We start from the raw sequence: 22,982 nt of genomic DNA on the forward strand, positions 1-22,982 counted from the left end.
AACTCTATAATAACACCACTGCCTGAGTCCTCTAGTCTAGAGTGAGTGAGGAGCATGGGAACTCTATAATAACACCACTGCCTGAGTCCTTTAGTCTAGAGTGAGTGAGGAGCATGGGAACTCTATAATAACACCACTGCCTGAGTCCTCTAGTCTAGAGTGAGTGAGGAGCATGGGAACTCTATAATAACACCACTGCCTGAGTCCTCTAGTCTAGAGTGAGTGAGGAGCATGGGAACTCTATAATAACACCACTGCCTGAGTCCTCTAGTCTAGAATGAGTGAGGAGCATGGGAACTATATAATAACACCACTGCCTGAGTCCTCTAGTCTAGAGTGAGTGAGGAGCATGGGAACTCTATAATAACACCACTGCCTGAGTCCTCTAGTCTAGAATGAGTGAGGAGCATGGGAACTCTATAATAACACCACTGTCTGAGTCCTCTAGTCTAGAGTGAGTGAGGAGCATGGGAACTCTATAATAACACCACTGTCTGAGTCCTCTAGTCTCGAGTGAGTGAGGAGCATGGGAACTCTATAATAACACCACTGCCTGAGTCCTCTAGTCTCGAGTGAGTGAGGAGCATGGGAACTCTATAATAACACCACTGCCTGAGTCCTCTAGTCTAGAGTGAGTGAGGAGCATGGGAACTCTATAGTAACACCACTGCCTGAGTCCTCTAGTCTAGCCTGAGTGAGGAGCATGGGAACTCTATAATAACACCACTGCCTGAGTCTAGTCTCGAGTGAGTGAGGAGCATGGGAACTCTATAATAACACCACTGCCTGAGTCCTCTAGTCTAGAGTGAGTGAGGAGCATGGGAACTCTATAATAACACCACTGTCTGAGTCCTCTAGTCTAGAGTGAGTGAGGAGCATGGGAACTCTATAATAACACCACTGCCTGAGTCCTCTAAGGAGCATGGGAACTCTATAATAACACCACTGCCTGAGTCCTCTAGTCTAGAGTGAGTGAGGAGCATGGGAACTCTATAATAACACCACTGCCTGAGTCCTCTAGTCTAGAGTGAGTGAGGAGCATGGGAACTCTATAATAACACCACTGCCTGAGTCCTCTAGTCTCGAGTGAGTGAGGAGCATGGGAACTCTATAATAACACCACTGCCTGAGTCCCTCTAGAGTGAGTGAGGAGCATGGGTAACACCACTGCCTGAGTCCTCTAGTCTAGAGTGAGTGAGGAGCATGGGAACTCTATAATAACACCACTGCCTGAGTCCTCTAGTCTGAGGAGCAGTCTATAATAACACCACTGCCTGAGTGAACTCTATAATAACACCACTGCCTGAGTCCTCTAGTCTAGAATGGAGCATGGGAACTCTATAATAACACCACTGCCTGAGTCCTCTAGTCTAGAGTGAGTGAGGAGCATGGGAACTCTATAATAACACCACTGCCTGAGTCCTCTAGTCTCGAGTGAGTGAGGAGCATGGGAACTCTATAATAACACCACTGCCTGAGTCCTCTAGTCTCGAGTGAGTGAGGAGCATGGGAACTCTATAATAACACCACTGCCTGAGTCCTCTAGTCTAGAGTGAGTGAGGAGCATGGGAACTCTATAATAACACCACTGCCTGAGTCCTCTAGTCTAGAGTGAGTGAGGAGCATGGGAACTCTATAGTAACACCACTGCCTGAGTCCTCTAGTCTAGAGTGAGTGAGGAGCATGGGAACTCTATAATAACACCACTGCCTGAGTCCTCTAGTCTCGAGTGAGTGAGGAGCATGGGAACTCTATAATAACACCACTGCCTGAGTCCTCTAGTCTAGAGTGAGTGAGGAGCATGGGAACTCTATAATAACACCACTGCCTGAGTCCTCTAGTCTAGAGTGAGTGAGGAGCAGAACTCTATAATAACACCACTGCCTGAGTCCTCTAGTCTAGAGTGAGTGAGGAGCATGGGAACTCTATAATAACACCACTGCCTGAGTCCTCTAGTCTAGAGTGAGTGAGGAGCATGGGAACTCTATAATAACACCACTGCCTGAGTCCTCTAGTCTAGAGTGAGTGAGGAGCATGGGAACTCTATAATAACACCACTGCCTGAGTCCTCTAGTCTAGAGTGAGTGAGGAGCATGGGAACTCTATAATAACACCACTGCCTGAGTCCTCTAGTCTAGAGTGAGTGAGGAGCATGGGAACTCTATAATAACACCACTGCCTGAGTCCTCTAGTCTCGAGTGAGTGAGGAGCATGGGAACTCTATAATAACACCACTGCCTGAGTCCTCTAGTCTAGAGTGAGTGCATGGGAACTCTATAATAACACCACTGCCTGAGTCCTCTAGTCTAGAGTGAGTGAGGAGCATGGGAACTCTATAATAACACCACTGCCTGAGTCCTCTAGTCTAGAGTGAGTGAGTGAGGAGCATGGGAACTCTATAATAACACCACTGCCTGAGTCCTCTAGTCTAGAGTGAGTGAGGAGCATGGGAACTCTATAATAACACCACTGCCTGAGTACTCTAGTCTAGAGTGAGTGAGGAGCATGGGAACTCTATAATAACACCACTGCCTCAGTCCTCTAGTCTAGAGTGAGTGAGGAGCATGGGAACTCTATAATAACACCACTGCCTGAGTCCTCTAGTCTAGAGTGAGTGAGGAGCATGGGAACTATATAATAACACCACTGTCTGAACACTCTAAGTGAGGATCATGCATGCTAAGCATATGGCGAATGTGACTACACCTCTACCTGTCCCAATCATCCTCTGCTCCACTGTGACTCTCATTAACAGCACCCTGGGACCATATGTGTTGGGGTCCCTGCTGACATTGTAGTTGGTCTATAGGTCTCCTGAGTGTCACCCTGTCACCCCCCCCCCCCCACATGTTAGCCATCTGCTCTCGCTCTTTGAGCTGCTAGGCTGAACTGAAAAACAGGCCAACAGGCCAAAATTCTACAGGCTCGTTCATCCTATACAGCCAGTGCAGACACTACAGAGATACTACATAGACACTACATAGACACTACATAACACCTTAATAAGTGAGAAGGGAACAACAGTACTAATATCAACACGTCGGGTATAGTCTAAAGTCCAAAGCTTCAAGTGATGTGTGTGAAGACTTTTGGAGCACTCAGTGCAGTAGAGAACAGCTCTCTGTCCTAGCCGAGGGATACGAGGCCACCGTCTATTTCCCTGCAGATACACACTGCCCAGGCTGAGCGAGCGCAACACAGACACACGGTCTTATATCAATCTATTTTGGAGACATTAGGTAACTCTGTGATAGATTGGGCGAACAAGGTACAAGGAGCTTATCAAGCACGTACACTACATGACCAAAATTCCGTCGACACCTGAGCTTCCACTCTTCTGGGAAGAGCTTCCACTCTTCTGGGAAGGCTTTCCACTAGATGTTGGAACATTGCTGTGGGGACTTGCTTCCATTCAGCCACAAGAGCATTAGTGAGGTCAGGCACTGATGTTGGGCGATTAGGCCTGGCTCTCAGTCGGTGTTCCAAATGTGTTTGATGGGGTTGAGGTCAGTGAACCAGGCCTAACCCGAACCATCAAAATTAACTGACTTGCCTAGTTAAATAAAGGTTAAATAAAAAAATGTAAAAAAATGCCTTGATGACAGCTTTACACAATCTTGGAATTCTCTCAACCAGCTTCATAAAGTAGTCAGTCACCTGGAAAGCATTTCAATTAACAGGTGTGCCTTGTTAAAAGTTAATTTGTGGAATTTCTTTCCTTCTTAATGCGTTTGAGCCAATCAGTTGTGTTGGAACAAGGTAGGGTTGGTATACAGAAGACAGCCCTATTTGGTAAAAGACCAAGTCCATATTATGGCAAGAACAGCTCAAATAAGCAAAGAGAAACGACAGTCCATCATTACTTTAAGACATGAAGGTCAGTCAAATGTGGAACATTTCAAGAACTTTTAACGTTTCTTCAAGTGCAGTCACAAAAACCATCAAGCGCTATGATGAAACTGGCTCTCATGAGGACCACCACAGGAAAGGAAGACCCAGAGTTACCTCTGCTGCAGAGGATAAGTTCATCAGAGCTCCAGCCTCAGAAATTTCAGCCCAAATAACTGCTTCACAGAGTTCAAGTAACAGACATCTCAACATCAACTGTTCAGAGGAGACTGCGTGAATCAGGCCTTCATGATCGAATTGCTGCAAAGAAACTAAGAAGTAGACACTTGCTTGGGCCAAGAAACACTAGAAATTGACAATAGACCGGTGGAAATCTGTCCTTTGGTCTGGAGTCCAAATTTTAGATTTTTGGTTCCAACCTCCATGTCTTTGTGAGACGCAGTGAACAGTGAACGGATTATCTCCACATGTGTCGTTACCACCATAAAGCATGGAGCAGGAAGTGTGATGATGTGGGGGTGTTTTGCTTGTGACACTGTCAGTGATTTATTTAGAATTCAAGGCACACTTAACCAGCATGGCTACCACAGCATTCTGCAGCGATATGCCATCTCATCTGGTTTGGGCTTAGTGGAACTATCATTTGTTTTTCAACAGGACAATGACCCAACACACCTCCAGGCTGTGTAAGGGCTATTTGACCAAGAAGGAGAGTGATGAAGTGCTGCATCAGATGACCTGGCCTCCACAATCACCGTACCTCAACCCAATTGAGATGGTTGGTGATGAGTTCGACTGCAGATTGAAGGAAAAGCAGCCAACAAGTGCTCAGCATATGTGGGAACTCCTTCAAGACAGCTGGAAAAGCATTCCATGTGAAGCTGGTTGAGAGAATGCCAAGAGTGTACAAAGCTGTCATCAAGGCAATGGGTGGCTACTTTGAAGAATCTAAAATCCAAAATATAGTTTTATTTCTTAAAAACTTTTTTGATTACTACAGTTGAAGTTGGAAGTTTACACACACCTTAGCCAAATACACTTAAACTCACATTTTCACAATTCTCATGTTATTTCATAGTTTTGATGTCTTCACTATTATTCTACAATGTGGAAAATAGTCAATATAAAGAAAAACCCTTGAATGAGTAGGTGTGTCCAAACTTTTGACTGGTACTGTATAGTGTTTTTGCAGTTAATTAGCTCTGAATGTATGATGTAGTAGCATGGAGTGGAAGGCATATGTGGAAGGCCACAGGAGACTAGTTAAGCATCAATGATGAATATTCTGCCCCCCTTATCCACAGTTTCACTACAAATGTGTTTCCTACTGAACATTCATTCCACCAGACTCTCCTCGGCCTCCCTATAGGCATCACCATACAGCAATGCTATGTCTGATTGTTGATATGGCGAGAATCTGCTAGAAGTCCAGGTAGTCTGCTGGGACCCCAGTGTTCTTAGGAGTGAAAGAGAATAGTCTGGATACTAACAAATAACAACAATGAATCACAAAGAGCTAGACGAGCACTGCTTCTTTAAGACAAATGGACTGCTGGGGCCCGGTGTTTACATTCTCTGTGTAGAGCTATGGGTTGGCAGAGTGTGAGTTGACACCTTTAATCATCCTCACAGTCACATACCAACCTGTGTGTCTTCTAATGCCAATCAAACCAATTGGACCTCATCATTATCTCTACGATGCTACTGTAGCAAATGCCCACATGCTCTGTACCAATTAAAGACTGTGGCTATATCAAACCCGCACTTGTTCTGTACCAGTTAAAGACTGTGGCTATATCAAACCCCCACTTGTCCTGTACCAGTTAAAGACTGTGGCTATATCAAACCCCCACATGCTCTGTACCAATTAAAGACTGTGGCTATATCAAACCCCCACTTGTTCTGTACCAGTTAAAGACTGTGGCTATATCAAACCCCCACATGTTCTGTACCAGTTAAAGACTGTGGCTATATCAAACCCCCACTTGTTCTGTACCAGTTAAAGACTGTGGCTATATCAAACCCCCACATGTTCTGTACCAGTTAAAGACTGTGGCTATATCAAACCCCCACTTGTTCTGTACCAGTTAAAGACTGTGGCTATATCAAACCCCCACATGTTCTGTACCAGTTAAAGACTGGCTATATCAAACCCCCTCTTGTTCTGTACCAGTTAAAGACTGTGGCTATATCAAACCCCCACATGTTCTGTACCAGTTAAAGACTGTGGCTATATCAAACCCCCACATGTAGCCTAATTGAAAGGCTATATCAAACCCCCACATGTAGCCTAATTGAAAGGCTATGGCTATATCAAACCCCCACATGTAGCCTAATTGAAAGGCTATGGCTATATGAAACCCCTACATATAGCCTAATTGAAAGGCTATGGCTATATCAAACCCCCACATGTAGCCTAATTGAAAGGCTATGGCTATATCAAACCCCTACATGTAGCCTAATTGAAAGGCTATGGCTATATCAAACCCCCACATGTAGCCTAATTGAAAGGCTGTGGCTATATCAAACCCCCACACGTAGCCTAATTGAAAGGCTGTGGCTATATCAAACCCCTACATGTAGCCTAATTGAAAGGCTATGGCTATATCAAACCCCCACATGTAGCCTAATTGAAAGGCTATGGCTATATCAAACCCCCACATGTAGCCTAATTGAAAGGCTGTGGCTATATCAAACCCCCACACGTAGCCTAATTGAAAGGCTGTGGCTATATCAAACCCCTACATGTAGCCTAATTGAAAGGCTATGGCTATATCAAACCCCCACATGTAGCCTAATTGAAAGGCTGTGGCTATATCAAACCCCCACATGTAGCCTAATTGAAAGGCTGTGGCTATATCAACACCCCACATGTAGCCTAATTGAAAGGCTATGGCTATATCAAACCCCTACATGTAGCCTAATTGAAAGGCTATGGCTATATCAAACCCCTACATGTAGCCTAATTGAAAGGCTGTGGCTATATCAAACCCCCACATGTAGCCTAATTGAAAGGCTATGGCTATATCAAACCCCCACATGTAGCCTAATTGAAAGGCTATGGCTATATCAAACCCCCACATGTAGCCTAATTGAAAGGCTATGGCTATATCAAACCCCCACATGTAGCCTAATTGAAAGGCTATGGCTATATCAAACCCCTACATGTAGCCTAATTGAAAGGCTATGGCTATATCAAACCCCCACATGTAGCCTAATTGAAAGGCTGTGGCTATATCAAACCCCTACATGTAGCCTAATTGAAAGGCTGTGGCTATATCAAACCCCTACATGTAGCCTAATTGAAAGGCTATGGCTATATCAAACCCCTACATGTAGCCTAATTGAAAGGCTATGGCTATATCAAACCCCCACACGTAGCCTAATTGAAAGGCTATGGCTATATCAAACCCCCACATGTAGCCTAATTGAAAGGCTATGGCTATATCAAACCCCCACATGTAGCCTAATTGAAAGGCTATGGCTATATCAAACCCCTACATGTAGCCTAATTGAAAGGCTATGGCTATATCAAACCCCTACATGTAGCCTAATTGAAAGGCTATGGCTATATCAAACCCCCACACGTAGCCTAATTGAAAGGCTATGGCTATATCAAACCCCCACATGTAGCCTAATTGAAAGGCTATGGCTATATCAAACCCCCACATGTAGCCTAATTGAAAGGCTATGGCTATATCAAACCCCTACATGTAGCCTAATTGAAAGGCTATGGCTATATCAAACCCCTACATGTAGCCTAATTGAAAGCCTATGGCTATATCAAACCCCTACATGTAGCCTAATTGAAAGGCTATGGCTATATCAAACCCCTACATGTAGCCTAATTGAAAGGCTATGGCTATATCAAACCCCTACATATACTGATCTAAGAAGGCTGAGGACCAACCTCAGCAAACCCCCACATGTAGCTAAGTTATAAGACCAGTCCTACCTCTGTCTGAGTATGTGATTGTGCAGTATATTATCCTGATTGACAGAAGCTGGTATTTGTGTCTGTCTAAAGGAGGAGGTTGCGAGGCCATCTGGCACAGGCCCACACAGCTGGGACCCACGGGATCACTGATAATCAAAGGCCAAGTTGCCTTTCTTTGGCATAATGACCAGCTTTGTTGGTTCTGTCCATTGTGTTTTTTCTTTAATAGTGTTGTCCTCTTCCTTCAGCTTGTATTGGGTCTACGTGCAGTATTCTTTCTCCTGGACAGAGTATAGAATATTGATGAGAGGTTTGAAAAGACCAAGGATTAAGACCACAAAAATAAGATAAGGTAATCTCCTCTCAGTTTTCAATTTCATCTCAATTCTCTTTGAGAGAGTGCATTCATTTCAAAATAAAACTTTGACCCAGTTTAAACCCATTGTGTCAGCTTACACCCAACAAAGTAACACAAGCAACAGCAAGGGTTAGCATGGGTCAAAACCAGAAGAACACCAGACATTTCCTACTGAGAACACACCATACAATCCAATGTCATGTAGTGATTATAGGGGTAAATGAGAATAGAAGTGCAGTCTATTGATGTGGCTTTTATTATTGTCATTTCAATGTTGTTGTTTTAACAAACCTCACTATATATTAACATTGTTTTGTAACCCTGCGACCATTGCAAATCAATTCTGCAGGAGCAAATCTATTTAGCATGGATTGCACTGTAATGGTTAACAAGAACAGTAGCCTATATATCATCAAAACGACGTAGAAAATGTAGGCTATTCACCTCCTGTTGCAACATATTAGTAATCTCCACCCGGCACAGCGAGAAGAGGACTGGCCACCCCTCATTGCCTGGTTCCTCTCTAGGTTTCTTCCTAGGTTTTCACCTTTCTAGGGAGTTTTTCCTAGCCAACGTGCTTCAACACCTGCATTGCTTGCTGTTTGGGGTTTTAGGCTGGGTTTCTGTACAGCACTTTGAGATATCAGCTGATGTACGAAGGGTTTTAAAAATACATTTGATTTAAAACAACACACATTTAGTCAAAGCACTTCCTCTATCAGTGTCTTATTCAGTTAGAAGCCGACCGTTCATGCAACGGGTTCTTCTATAGGATTTTACAAACATAAAAATAGAGGAGCAAACAGCTCCACAGTCTAAATAAGAAAATCCAGAGACATTAGTCTGTCTACTCCTAATATGGAAGTCCTGTCTGGCAAGGTTGTAAATAAGCTCATCAAGTAGCATGCGTCTGACCTCATGGCATCAGTCCAGGTCCCGGGGAGAGGCAGGTCAATTTCAATTCAACATCAAGACTGAGGAGGTACTCTATATTTCGTTCTGCTCTACAAGCCAGTGAAATGCCGCGAGAAGAGACAACACAAAGAGGAATTACTGCTTGTAATCTGCTATAACAGAAAATGACAAATATCTGCTTTGCTAATTCCTACACATAACCTATGATTATAGCAGATGATGCTGTGCACCATAAAATGTGGCACATAAGAAATCACACTCGACCTGTACATATATATTCTTATGCTTAGCAATTGTTCTAATATGTAGGACGTTAAAGCATCAGTTGGAGGCAGAATACTAAATGATACAATACTAGCGAGATCAATGCAGTGATATAGTCCATCAGCCTGTGGCCTAGGGTTTCCCAAACACGGTCCTGGGGCCCCCTGTGTGCACATTTTGGTTTTTGCCCTTGCACTACACAGCTGATTAAAATAATCAAAGCTTGAGTGGATTTGAATCAGCTGTGTAGTGCTGGCAAAACAACAACAACATGCAAGACTACATTTCTTACATGTTTTTACAGGGGAGTCTGCAGATGAACCCTCACTCCTACTGATGAACCAACTAGTATATTATGACCAAGATTTCTCATTCCTGTGTGTTCTGCCCCAAAACATTCCATTGGCTTATATGGTAGGAGGGCTGAGAGTCACTGGACTAAATCAATCAACATGCACCAGTCCATAGTCCTTGAGAAAGCAGGCTTTTCATAGATCAAGACCATTTTCTAAATGCTGCTGGCAAACAGGTTTCCAACTATCCGCAGTGTTAACCAACAGATCCACAAAATGTGGACTGGACAAAATGTTTCTGGAATTACTGTCCAAAACATAATAAATGCTGAGTAGTTTATAAGTGCTGAATGTCATAACAATGAATTGCATTCATACAGAAAATTGCATGCCTACAATGTATTTTATGCTTGAAGCCACAGAAGTAAAATCTAATGATGAGGACTAATTGGAGAGAAAAAAGCAAGTCAAATGGGTAGAGTAAGAAGCAGGACTGCACTCCATCAATTGTGTTAGAAGTCCCTTTAAACATTCTCAAGAGCTGTAATCTGACCTGTAGTTAGAGAGCTTTAGCACTCACACCAAATCCATTACACCATATTCTCTTTCACATTTTAGTAATTTTACCAGGCACTCTTATCCAGAGCAACTTACAGGAGATGTTGGGGTTAAGTGCCTTGCTCAAGGGAACATCGACAGATGTTTCACCGAGTTGGCTTGGGGATCGGAAACAGAGACCTTTGGGTTAATGGCCCAATGCTCCTAACCGTTAGTGTACCTGCCGCCCATACAACACTTCTCAGCTATATTAAATGCTGCTTTCATATAGTCCTACAGTATCGTAGCCCTAAAACCATTACAATTCTATAGTAAACATGACACATGGAAAAACACTATGATAAATGACAACACAATACCCCATGAAGCTGTATGAAAGCACAGCTTACACTTGTTAGTCAGCCAAACAAAAGTCCAAAATCACTGCATGTGTCACAGCAGTGTAAAGTAATAGTTCTGACTTGAGGTATGATATGTTTATGACATCATCTCTGCAAGTAATAGTCCCCACTGTTGTGTTGGAAACACACAACTATTGACAGTATATTGCGCTCAGCCTGACTAAAGGCTGATAGTAAAGGGTTAGCTATTAAAACTTATTCGGGATCGGTGTCCCGACCACGGGACGGTTGAGCTAACGTAGGCTAATGCGATTAACATGAGGTAATAAGTAACAAGAACATTTCCCAGGACATAGACATACGGTATATGATATTGGCAAAAAGCTTAAATTATGATTCATCTAACTGCACTGTCCAATTGATAGTAGCTATTACAGTGAAATAATACCATGCTATTGTTTGAGGAGAGTGCACAGTTTTGAACATGAAAAGTTATTAATAAACAAATTAGGCACATTTGAGCAGTCTTGGTACAACATTTTTAACAGAAATGCAATGGTTCATTGGATCAGTCTAGAACTTTGCACATAAACTGATGCCATCTAGTGGCCAAAATCGAAATTTCAGCTGGGCTGGAATAATACATTATGGCCTTTCTCTTGCATTTCAAAGATGATGGTACAAAAGAAATACAAAAGAACGGTTGTTTTTTTCTTTGCTTGATCTTTTACCAGATCTATTGTGTTATATTCTACTACATTTCTTTCACTTTTCCACACACCTCAACGTGTTTCCTTTCAAATGGTACCAATAATATACATATCCTTGCTTCAGGGCCCGAGTTACAGGCAGTTAGATTTGGGTATGTCATTTTTTGGGAAAAAAGGGGCAGATATAAAAATTGGGGAAAAGAATCGAACCCAGGGTCCAGATCCTAATGACCACAAATGATATGGTAAAGCTATTGAAGAGTCACACACATTTCTTTGCTCAAAAATGTTAAGAGAAAGTTAACGGGAATTTTACATCTTGCTAAACACTTCAGTCATGTTGATTATGTGTGTGAACATGAATTTGGTCCTCACAAGTTGCCTCCGCAGCTTAAGGGGAAGCATAGAGAAGAGATACAAATGAACCCTTTTCTCTAAAGAGACATTTACATTTACTCCTTCCACAGGTTCTAGTACTGTACAGCCATGCCCTGGGATAAAGCCATGCCCTGGGATAAAGCCATGCCCTGGGATAAAGCCATGCCCTGGGGTAAAGCCATGCCCTGGGGTAAAGCCATGCCCTGGGATAAAGCCATGCCCTGGGATAAAGCCATGCCCTGGGGAAAAAAACATGCCCTGGGGTAAAGTCATGCCCTGGGGTAAAGTCATGCACTGGTAAGCATTTCCACTTCACTGGAGCAGCTCTCATTACATAAAACATTTCTAAATGGACAAACTCCTGCAGCATTATATTATTACAACTGCATTTGAAACAAACTATGCTTGGCAAATTATAATAGCCTCTCTGCTTTCTGTGTTTTGTCATCATTACTATTAAGAATTGACATCTGCCAACGTCTGTTTCTTACAGCATAAACTGCCTGCACATGCTACTATAAAGTTATGTTATTCTGAGTCATGTAGCACCAAGTCAACAGGGCTTTTTTAGAGGGTTAAGAATAGACGAGCAACAAGTATCATTTTGGAGAGGGGAATTGGCCTATACATGAGTGATAGGCTACATTCAGAGTGTACATTCAAACAACAGAACTGTTATACAGTTATTAATCACGACTGGAGGACCTCAAATTATAATATAGTATGTGTCCTGCAGACGTTTCACAATAAAAGGGTTAATGTCGCTATCCATAGCACCATGGTTCTGAAGCATCCCTGTCTCAACTGTTAGAGTCGCTATCCAAAGCCCTGTGGTTCTGAAAACGTTATTGCATACAGGTGGAATAAGATGCTAGCCTACAAGTGATGCCTTTTTAATCACTGTTACACTTGAAATACTTTGTCCCATGGCTTCAGCGTTATGCTGCATAAGTGTTTTGTTACTACAGAGCTGTTCATGGTTTTCTAATAGGGCATTTCCCTCCTCTTGTTACTCATGTATTTTAAAGGTCTAGCGCAGTCAGGCTAGGAGGCTGTCGAATCCTGTTGTTCGGTCATGCTATCCGTTTAGCTTCGATCACTAAATCATATCCATCTTGCGTGTTTCTGCATGCTTTCAATGGCACAGGCCACAGTTGTGAAACTGGTTTGGTCTCGTTGTATTAGCACGTGAGAACTACTAAATAAGTCAGTTACTATTCATTAGTTTTCTAGCATCAACTAAGCACGCAAAAGATAGCCTGCTTTAGCCTACCTGATCAACTTGCTTTTGAGTTTCAGAAGGATGACGCGGTGGACAGCGAAATTAGCGCTCGTGTGTTGTGCACTTGAAAGAAACCCCTTTGCTACCGGCACTAGAGTTAAGACATGCTGGTTTTCAGGCTTTTTGAGAGTATCTTGTTCGTAGGCTATAAATAAACTGTCGATAATCTTGCTTTGTGAGTAATACTTAATACTTATTACTCACAAATGGGATAGTAAGCTGTGAACCCATGCTGCAATTTGAAGCCCTTGCATGTTAAGGATAGTGCTGAAACAAATACTAAGCTTCCGTTTAATTGACTTTGTAAAAAAAAAAAATGAAGGCATAAAACGAGACAGATTTTAAAAAGTACAGAGAAACAAGCTAGTTCCACACCAACTACTCTACTGCTACAGTGTGAAATGAAGGAGACAGCCACAGACAGTAACACTAAACATTTTGAGAAAGCACACAACAAAACATTCTCAACAATAGTAGGCTAAACGATGAGACATACTGATGAACGTGACATGCTAGTACTCGGGTCTTGAAACAATACAGAGTCAGCATTTGAGTAAAAAGTCTAAAACGTGTGTAACTTAACTTCTCCTGTTAGTCTCCAGAAGATAACACACAGATACACCACAACACCGCTCAAAAAAATACTCTAAACACATCTAACCTTCTACTTCATTTTCCATTGGTAGAGTCCCCCTGAAAAGCCAGACTGTTTCCCTTCTCTTTAGGAAGAGCAGTTGTCATTCACTGGCATCCTGACCTAAGTCCAAGCATGCTGCATTTCATTTATGTGCACAGTTGCCCAATTCCCACAGTTTCTTGGTATTAAATGATGCTATGAGTAAAACAATATCCTTGGTGTGTAGAAGATCAATAGAGCACTCATCAACAATATAACAAAGTGGAACACCGACGCGAGGGGAGAGAGAGAGCAAAAAAGACCACTCACTACTCTCTCTATCATAGCCCCCTCCCATACACTTCATTCCCTCCTACCCCCTCCTTCCCATGCTGCGCTTCTCTCTCCTCAGTCCCCCACTAGCCTGCAGTAAAATAAAATACATTGTTGCGAGTAGACGTCGTCGTGCGCACGTGCCGCAGGTAAACAGATGCCCTAGTTTCTCCTCCAGCTGTCGAGCTTTTAAAAGCTCGAGCCCCCTTGGCGCTCTCATTACTATTAATACATTTCGCTTTTACTTTGTAATTTTCAACTGCCGACCAACAACCAAACTGAGGTGTGTACACGTTTTGTACAAGTCGTTTTTTCTCTCGTTTGATTTTATCTTATGGAGAAAATATTCGACGCAGCCTGATATGTAGCCTACTTCGGTTCATTGTCACTTAATGTGGGTTTACCTTCAAATGAGCCCTTATCTCCAGTGGTAAATGTCAGCTCCAGTCTACATTGAAATTATTTATTTGAAGCAAACCGCTTGTTGCCCTGTATGTCTGCGCTAGGTTGCCGTATTTACCTAACAATGACCCTGCATTACACAGTCCCCTGCTGTTTTAGGATGGTAGGTCGTTTTTCTACACCTGTTTACTTTCAGATTAGATGGAGTACCACCAGGAGCGGTGAGCAGCTCTGTATAGCCTAATTTGGCGCGCACTGTCTTCCTAACGAACCAGTACCCGGGTAGTGAGCGCCACCGGGACCGTCTAGGACAATGTACAGATAATTATTAACGGGTAAAAGGCTGTTCTCCAGCTCCGACAACTCAGAGTTTTCTGTCCTGTCCATGGCTCCGTACCTGCAGTGCTGCAGAGGAAGGAAAAGTGCCCCTCCCCCACTCTGCATTATGACAAATCAAAGCAGGCAGGCAGCTGTGCCATTAGCACATCATAGCATAGCACAGCTTCAGAATGAACGGAATGGGAATTATATTATTAAGGCTATTGAGTGGTCAAATTATGGGTCATTACAGGCACGCAAATGGATAGTGTCGCATATCTGGAGTTGAGTCTTTTCTATGTTACATTTATCTGTGGTGAAGCACGTGCAGAATGTAATTCATGCTGTGTTATACAATGCAACTAACTGCTTCATGCAGTGAATTTGGTGTAAATATGATTTCATTTTATTTTAATAGAATCATTTATGTGCTGTAAATGGCAATATTTGATGTAGTTTATAGTAATCCATAGTTAGTGTTGTTGGAAAGTAAATACATTTCATATGAACTTTCAGGACCTTGGAGAGCACCCATTATTGTACTGGATAATACTAGTGTATCAACTTGTTATGTCACTGAGGTAACTCAATCAGCATGTCACTGAGATTACTCAATCAGCATGTCATTGAGATTACTCAATCAGAATGTCACTGAGGTTACTCAATCAGCATGTCACTGAGATTACTCAATCAGCATGTCACTGAGATTACTCAACCAGCATGTCACTGATATTCCTCAATCAGCATGTCACTGATATTACTCAACCAGCATGTCACTGAGACTACTCAATCAGCATGTCACTGAGATTACTCAACCAGCATGTCACTGAGATTACTCAATCAGCATGTCACTGAGATTACTCAACCAGCATGTCACTGAGACTACTCAATCAGCATGTCACTGAGATTACTCAACCAGCATGTCACTGAGATTACTCAACCAGCATGTCACTGAGACTACTCAATCAGCATGTCACTGATATTACTCAACCAGCATGTCACTGAGACTACTCAATCAGCATGTCACTGAGATTACTCAACCAGCATGTCACTGAGATTACTCAACCAGCATGTCACTGAGATTACTCAATCAGCATGTCACTGAGATTACTCAACCAGCATGTCACTGAGACTACTCAATCAGCATGTCACTGAGATTACTCAACCAGCATGTCACTGAGATTACTCAATCAGCATGTCACTGAGATTACTCAACCAGCATGTCACTAAGATTACTCAATCAGCATGTCACTGAGGTTACTCCATCAGCTTGTCACTGAGATTACTCAACCAGTATGTCACTGAGATTACTCAACCAGCATGTCACTGAGGTTACTCAATCAGCATGTCACTAAGATTACTCAACCAGCATGTCACTGAGATTACTCAATCAGCATGTCACTGAGATTACTCAATCAGCATGTCACTGAGGTTACTCCATCAGCTTGTCACTGAGATTACTCAACCAGCATGTCACTGAGATTACTCAATCAGCATGTCACTGAGATTACTCAACCAGCATGTCACTGAGATTACTCCATCAGCATGTCACTGAGATTACTCAACCAGCATGTCACTGAGATTACTCAACCAGCATGTCACTAAGATTACTCAATCAGCATGTCACTGAGGTTACTCCATCAGCTTGTCACTGAGATTACTCAACCAGTATGTCACTGAGATTACTCAACCAGCATGTCACTGAGGTTACTCAATCAGCATGTCACTGAGATTACTCAACCAGCATGTCACTGAGATTACTCAATCAGCATGTCACTGAGATTACTCAATCAGCATGTCACTGAGATTACTCAATCAGCATGTCACTGAGGTTACTCCATCAGCTTGTCACTGAGATTACTCAACCAGCATGTCACTGAGATTACTCAATCAGCATGTCACTGAGATTACTCAATCAGCATGTCACTGAGATTACTCCATCAGCATGTCACTGAGATTACTCAACCAGCATGTCACTGAGATTACTCCATCAGCATGTCACTGAGATTACTCAATTAGCATGTCACTGAGGTTACTCAATCGGCATGTCACTGAGATTACTCAATCAGCATGTCACTGAGATTACTCAACCAGCATGTCACTGAGATTACTCCATCAGCATGTCACTGAGATTACTCAATCAGTAAACAGCACCTGCGCCCCACACACACACACACACACAATTTATCAATTTTGATTTACATTGAGTTGAGCATTTATTAACAATGTTGTATGTCTTATGTATGTCTTGAATGTAAACTGACACACATCCAGTCCTAATAGGTGCATGGGGAAAATATATACTTAATAGAAAGGAAATTACCAGTCCAGCACACAAACAATAGCTATGTTGAATTTTTAAACATGAATTAATCAGTTCACCTCATCAATCATCTGGATCCAATCTGAATCAATTCACCTGAGGCAAGTGACCAAGAGATGCCCTGTTCTACCACCCATGCTTAGGTTGCGTCCCAAATGACACCCTATTCCCCATGCAGTGCACTACTCTTGACCAGGGCCCTCTGACAATCCTGCCGACGAAGAAGCCGGATGATCTCATTTAATTTAGCTACAGCTCTGGTGGACATTCCCGCAGACAGCATGCCAATTGCACACTACCTCAAAATTTGAGACATCTGTGGCATTGTGTTGTGTGACTGCACATTTTAGAGTGGTCTTTTATTTCCCCTAGCACAAGGTGCACCTGTGTAATGATCATGCTGTTTAATCAGCTTCTTGATATGCCACACCTGTCAGGTGGATGGATTACCTTGACAAAGGATCAAATGCTCACTAACAGGGATGTAAACACATTTGTGAACAGAATTTGAAAGAAATAAGCTTTTTGTGCATATGGAACATTTCTGGGATTTTTTATTTCAGCTCATGAAACATGGGACCAACACTTTACATGGTGCGTTTATATTTTTGGTCAGTGTAGCAGGATTAATTTATAAACGCCATGTAGTATTTATGAGTGTCATCAGGAAAGTATTAGGCAACATAGGCATACATCTGAAAAGTCAGCAGTAAACCTGTCATCTTTGGACATGAACAGATTGAGAAAATACATCTAGTAAATTATTACCATACATGGCAAATGAGATGATTCCAAATGAAACCACAAGGCAAAATAACCATCAAAATGCAACCACAAGCCAAAACCATTACCAATACAATTTCCAAGCCAATTTCAGGCCACTGAGTGGGAAAGGGGAATGGGTTAACAGATCAGACTTGTGTTTTCCCTCAGCACCTTAGTTTTGCTCCTCCTAAACTGGTCATGTGAATGTGCCAGTGAGGCAGAGAGAGAGTGAGTTTACCATATAAATGAATGGCGGAGGGATACACTGGTTCCACCGTGCAACGCCTGCCTGGGAGCTGACAACTCCTGATTACTCACTCCCACTCCCTCAAGGGCCGTCTGCAATGCAGCTGTCCCGTCAGCTCACTCGCTCCAGTCCATCCCCCTCCTCACCATGCCCTACTTTATCCTGTCAATGCACAGTCGTGTTGACACTGCAGTAAGTGTGCGACTGTGGAGCTCGGTCCCACACACACACACACACACACACACACACACACACACACACACACACACACACACACACTGGTATATACACCTGCGTGTGCCTACCAGCATGAACACAGAGATAAGCATCCCTGTAGTTCCTCCATCTCCCCCTACCATTAGTCTAAATATACTAATTCACAAGATTTCCTGCAGCAAATCCCTTGGGTCCTAGTCTTCATTGTGCAGCCAATCACAGTTTCCATGCGTGCCCAGTAACATACACTCATGTATGTCATAGAAGTCCAAGATCAACTCAATTTCTAATGAAGGTGATTCAATACAGCTATTAGATATTGATCCTGACAAGTCTATCAGAACATAACAGCATCCTCTGAAAGACACAGGACAAGGACTGGTGCTCTTCATGGTCCTAGTCAAATCAAACCCCAAATTAACTGATTTCCTACTATAGTTGATTCAATTCAACTATTGATTCTGACATTTCTTGACATTAGAAAACAATAAAGACACAGGACAAGACACGTGTTGTCCAAGGTCCTGAAACACAACCTGAACTCAAGATCTAATGGAGTTGACTCACTGCTGCTTTCATACTTGAGAGAGAGAGAGAGAGAGAGAGGTAGAGCGAGAGAGTGGGAGAGAGAGAGAGAGAGAGAGAGAGAGAGAGAGAGAGAGAGTGAGAAGGCAAGAGGGCAATACAGAGGAAATGGAGAGAGAGAAAGAGAGAGAGAAGGCAAGAGGGAGATACAGAGGAGGGGAGAAAGAAAGAGAGAGAGAGAGAGAGAGAGAGAGAGAGAGAGAGAGAGAGAGAGAGAGAGAGAAGGCAAGAGGGAGATACAGAGGAGAGGGAGAAAGAAAGAGAGAGAGAGAGAGAGAGAGAAGGCAAGAGGGAGATACAGAGGAGAGGGAGAGAGAGAGAAAGAGAGAGAGAGAGGTAGAGCGAGAGAGTGGGGGAGAGAGAGAGAGAGAGAGAAAGAGAGAGAGAGGTAGAGCGAGAGAGAGAAGGCAAGAGGGCAATACAGAGGAGAGTGGGAGACAGAGAGAGAGAGAGAGGGAGAGAGAGAGAGAGAGGGAGGGAGAGGGAGAGAGAAAGAGAAAGAGTGGGAGAGAGAAGGCAAGAGGGAAATACAGAGGAGAGGGAGAGAGAGAGAGAGAGAGAGAGAGAGAGAGGGAGAGAGAGAGAGAGGGAGAGAGAGAGAGAGAGAGAGAGAGAGAGAGAGAGAGAGAGAGAGAGAGAGAGAGAGAGAGAGAGAAGGCAAGAGGGAGATACAGAGGAGAGGGAGAAAGAGAGAGAGAGAGAGAGAGAGAGAGAGAGAGAGAGAGAGAGAGAGAGAGAGAGAGAGAGAGAGAAGGCAAGAGGGAGATACAGAGGAGAGGGAGAGAGAGAGAGAGAGAGAGAGAGAGAAAGAGAGAGAGAGAGAAAGAGAGAGAGAGAAGGCCAGAGGGAGATACAGAGGAGAGGGAGAGAGAGAAAGAGAGAGAGAGAGAAGGCAATAGGGCAATACAGAGGAGAGGGAGAGAGAGAGAGAGAGAAAGGTCAGAGGCAGATAGACTGTCTCTTACCGTCCAGTGAGAGCCAGTCGTGTTGTGAGGAAGGCAGTGAGGGCAGGGCGCGGGCCTTATACTCAAACACCACTGAGTTAGAGATGATCTGGTTACTGGCTGTCACCTGCAGCGTCACCAGCCCAGTGTCATGAGCTGTGGACAGAGACAGACAGACAGAGGGAGTCTGAATCAGACGCTTCACTGATAACTGCTACAACTCTAACACTCTTGACCCTAAACCCCTGTAGACCTAGGAACATTCTACTAACCCTAACCCTTCTAAAAACATCTCAGTGTCCAGTGAGACACAATCTCAACTGAGGAACCTTCATGTAATGTATGCTGATCTCCAGAAAACAAATTAGAAGTCTAAAAGAAAATGACTGATATCCCTGATAAATAGACTGTGTTCTTAGTCGACTCTGGTGGAAGGATACAGGAGGTGTGGCAGGCCAGGCCAGTGAGGCCAGTCTTACCTGGGCAGTAGCAGCGCAGCACCCCCGGCTGGATGAGAGAGGCAGGGACAGCGACCTGGTCAAACAGGCAGTTGTAGTTAGAGCTGGCCTCCTGCCATGGACCAGTGATGAGCACCTTCACTCCTCCCTGGAACAGATAAACACACAGACTCAGAGCGGGAAATGGATAAACTGAATCTATACTAGATATGAGGGAGCGAGTGTGATTTTGGCTATTATGTAATGTCATGCTGCCATCTAGGGGAGAGCAATAGGAATAACATGATCACACAGTGATGTATCCTCAAACTGCATGAAATCTAGTGAAAGGGCTGCCATCTCATGGGTGAACATTGTCATTGACATTACACAGACTTCTATTGTCTCTGTGTTATATTTGACTGGGCTGCCATCCTGTGGATGGACAGTGATTTTACAGCCATTGTAAGTCGCTCTGGATAAGAGCGTCTGCTAAATGACTTAAATGTAAATGTAAATTTTTCTGATTGACCAAAGTGGTCGCCATCTTGTGGTGGAATAGTGTCATTGACGTTACACAGACTTACACTCTCTGTACATTACATTATTGAGCTGCCATCCGGTGGTTGAACAGTGATCTTACAGATAATTCAAACTATGTTGATATGTGTGTTTGTTGGTAGGAGTAAAGAAAATCTGTCTGACTAAAATAAAACTATTTAGTAATTAAATTTGAGTATAATTATAGTTAAAGGAGGAGAACATGCACTAACAGTGTGGTGGAGGCTCACCTCAGGGTAGGACCACTCAGGGGAGTAGTCAGTGACGATGAAGAGCCTTCCAGTGGCCTGCAGCATACCCAGAGCCCCCTGGGCCACGGCTGCAGACACAACCTCAGCCACGTGCATGTAGGCCAGGGAGCCTGGCTCCACCCCTGCACCCCCGGCCCCTCCACCAAGGGACTGGGGGCTGCAGCAGGGCTGGAGACAAAGCTCTGAGGGGCTGTATCCTGCCCCCCGGACCCCTCCTACCCCTCCGTCCTCCTGGTCCTGCTGAGGAGCTCCGCTAGGTGTGGCCTGGCCATCTGAGCGGTGGTTGCCCACCAGCTGGTGGGTGTAGAGGGCTCCTCCGGCCGTCATGTTGGCTCCACTACCATCCACAGAGATGAAGTCATTGATAAGGTCAGAGAACTGGTTCCCGAAGGAGATGTCGAAGTGGTCCAGGCTGATCTCCATGCCTCCCCCTCCTGCACCCCCGTTAGAGCCCACTCCACCCAGGCCCTGGTGGGGCCCCACGGTGTTGTAGAGGCCCTGGACCATCCCAGCCCCCTGGATGAGGGGCTGCAGCTGCTGCTGTTGATGGGAGCGGTTGCTGCCGTCATTGTTGACACCATTTCCGTTGTGCATGGCCACTCCTTTCCCTCCACCTCCCTGACTTCCTCCTCCGTTGTCGGTCTGCTGCAGGTAATGCTCTGCACCTCCTCCCTCTTGGTTGCCTCCTCCACAGGCTTGGAGGTGATCTCCAGGCTTCAGTAGACCCTCTCCGTTCTCTGTTCCCCCGGCCTGGCCTGAGCTCACGCTGCCTGGCTGCTCCAGACCCACCACCTCCTCATGCTCCGGCCCCAACCCAGGGAAGCCCCCCTGGTACTGCAGGAGCTGGAGAGACCCAGGCCCCTGCCCTGGCCCCTCGGTGGGGGAGCCCCCGTTGCAGTTGGCCCTATGCTGGCCCTGGTGGCTCTGGTGGTGGTGATGGAGATGGCCGTTGCTGCCAGGGGAGTCCGTCTTGACCACCTGCAGGCTCATGTAGGCTGTGGAGTCGTGGGAGTTGTGGTCCATCAAGTGAGTCTTCTGGCCCATGGAAGACCTGCCCTGCTGGGCCTGGGCGGACTGCTGGGTGTCCTGGAGGAAGAAGCTGGGCGAGTGGCTCTGGTGGGAGAGTTGGGGGCTGTTCATAGCCTGGCCATAGCTCACTGTCCCAGCCCCGGATGAGTAGTCCTGCTTGGCATCGATGGCACTGAAGTCCATCTGCTCCAGGGTGGTGCTGGGGCTCAGGCCTCCTCCAGAGGGCAGCAGAGAGCCTGCAGGGGTCAGGCCGAGGGAGCCCTGTGCTGAACCTGCCCCAGAGGAACAAGAGACACCTCCTCCACAGCTCACCACCACCCCCACCTGGTATCCCTGCTCGGTGGCCAGCTGCTGCTCAAAGGACATGTCCTCCGTCTTGATGTTCTTCACCAGAGCAGAGTTGAAGCTGTATCCAGAATCTGACATGGAGGGAGAGCGCTGCATGCTGCCATTGGTGCCGTTGGAGGAAGAGGAGGAGGAAGAGGAGCTGCCGTCCCCCTTCAGCCTGCTGCCCCCATAGGTTTGGCCCTGCTTGGGGTTGTTGAGAAAGCAGTCAGGGTCGAAGTTCATGGTGGTCTCAGGTATCTTCATGCCTCCGTTATCCAGACTGCTGGATAGGACCAGCTCTTCAGACACCCCGGCTGCAGACAGCATGGACAGAGCGTCTGCTCCCCCCGCCACCCCGGGAACCTCCCTAACTCCTCCGCTGGGGAAGGCAAACTTGTGGCTGTCTGCCACAACACCGGACAGCACCAGGCCCTGGGAGGCAGCGTCGGGGCCCATGAGGTGGGTGTTGGGGCCCCCTGTGGGGGACATGCTGTAGACGGGGTCTCCGGTCACCTCGGACATGAAGACACTTTGGGACATGACGGCGGCTACGTGGCCCAAGCCCGTCACCACGGGACTGTCAGCCATGTCTGGGTCGCTGTTCAGGCCGCTGCTGATGGACACAGGGGAGTTCTGAGTGGTGTCTGGGACCTCCACCTGGTTGGTAGAGGACACCTCTGTGCTGTTCTGGTGCAAGAGAACAGGCTTGTGGATCTTGCCGTTGCGTTTCTCTCTGGCGGTAC

General features: G+C 45.0%; 1 protein-coding gene across 1 annotated transcript in view; it reads right to left on the reverse strand.

Annotated features, from left to right (window-relative positions):
• The window catches only part of LOC118360558 (calmodulin-binding transcription activator 1-like), a 674,662-nt gene that overhangs the window by 49,852 nt on the left and 601,828 nt on the right, over positions 1-22,982 (reverse strand). The window contains 3 exon segments of the mRNA XM_052485146.1: positions 19,656-19,790; positions 20,114-20,240; positions 20,863-22,982. The exon segment at positions 20,863-22,982 is cut by the window's right edge and continues 195 nt beyond it. Coding sequence (XP_052341106.1) covers positions 19,656-19,790; positions 20,114-20,240; positions 20,863-22,982 — 2,382 coding nt within the window.

The sequence above is a fragment of the Oncorhynchus keta genome, chromosome 28, assembly GCF_023373465.1.
Source record: "Oncorhynchus keta strain PuntledgeMale-10-30-2019 chromosome 28, Oket_V2, whole genome shotgun sequence".
Lineage (NCBI taxonomy): Eukaryota > Metazoa > Chordata > Actinopteri > Salmoniformes > Salmonidae > Oncorhynchus > Oncorhynchus keta.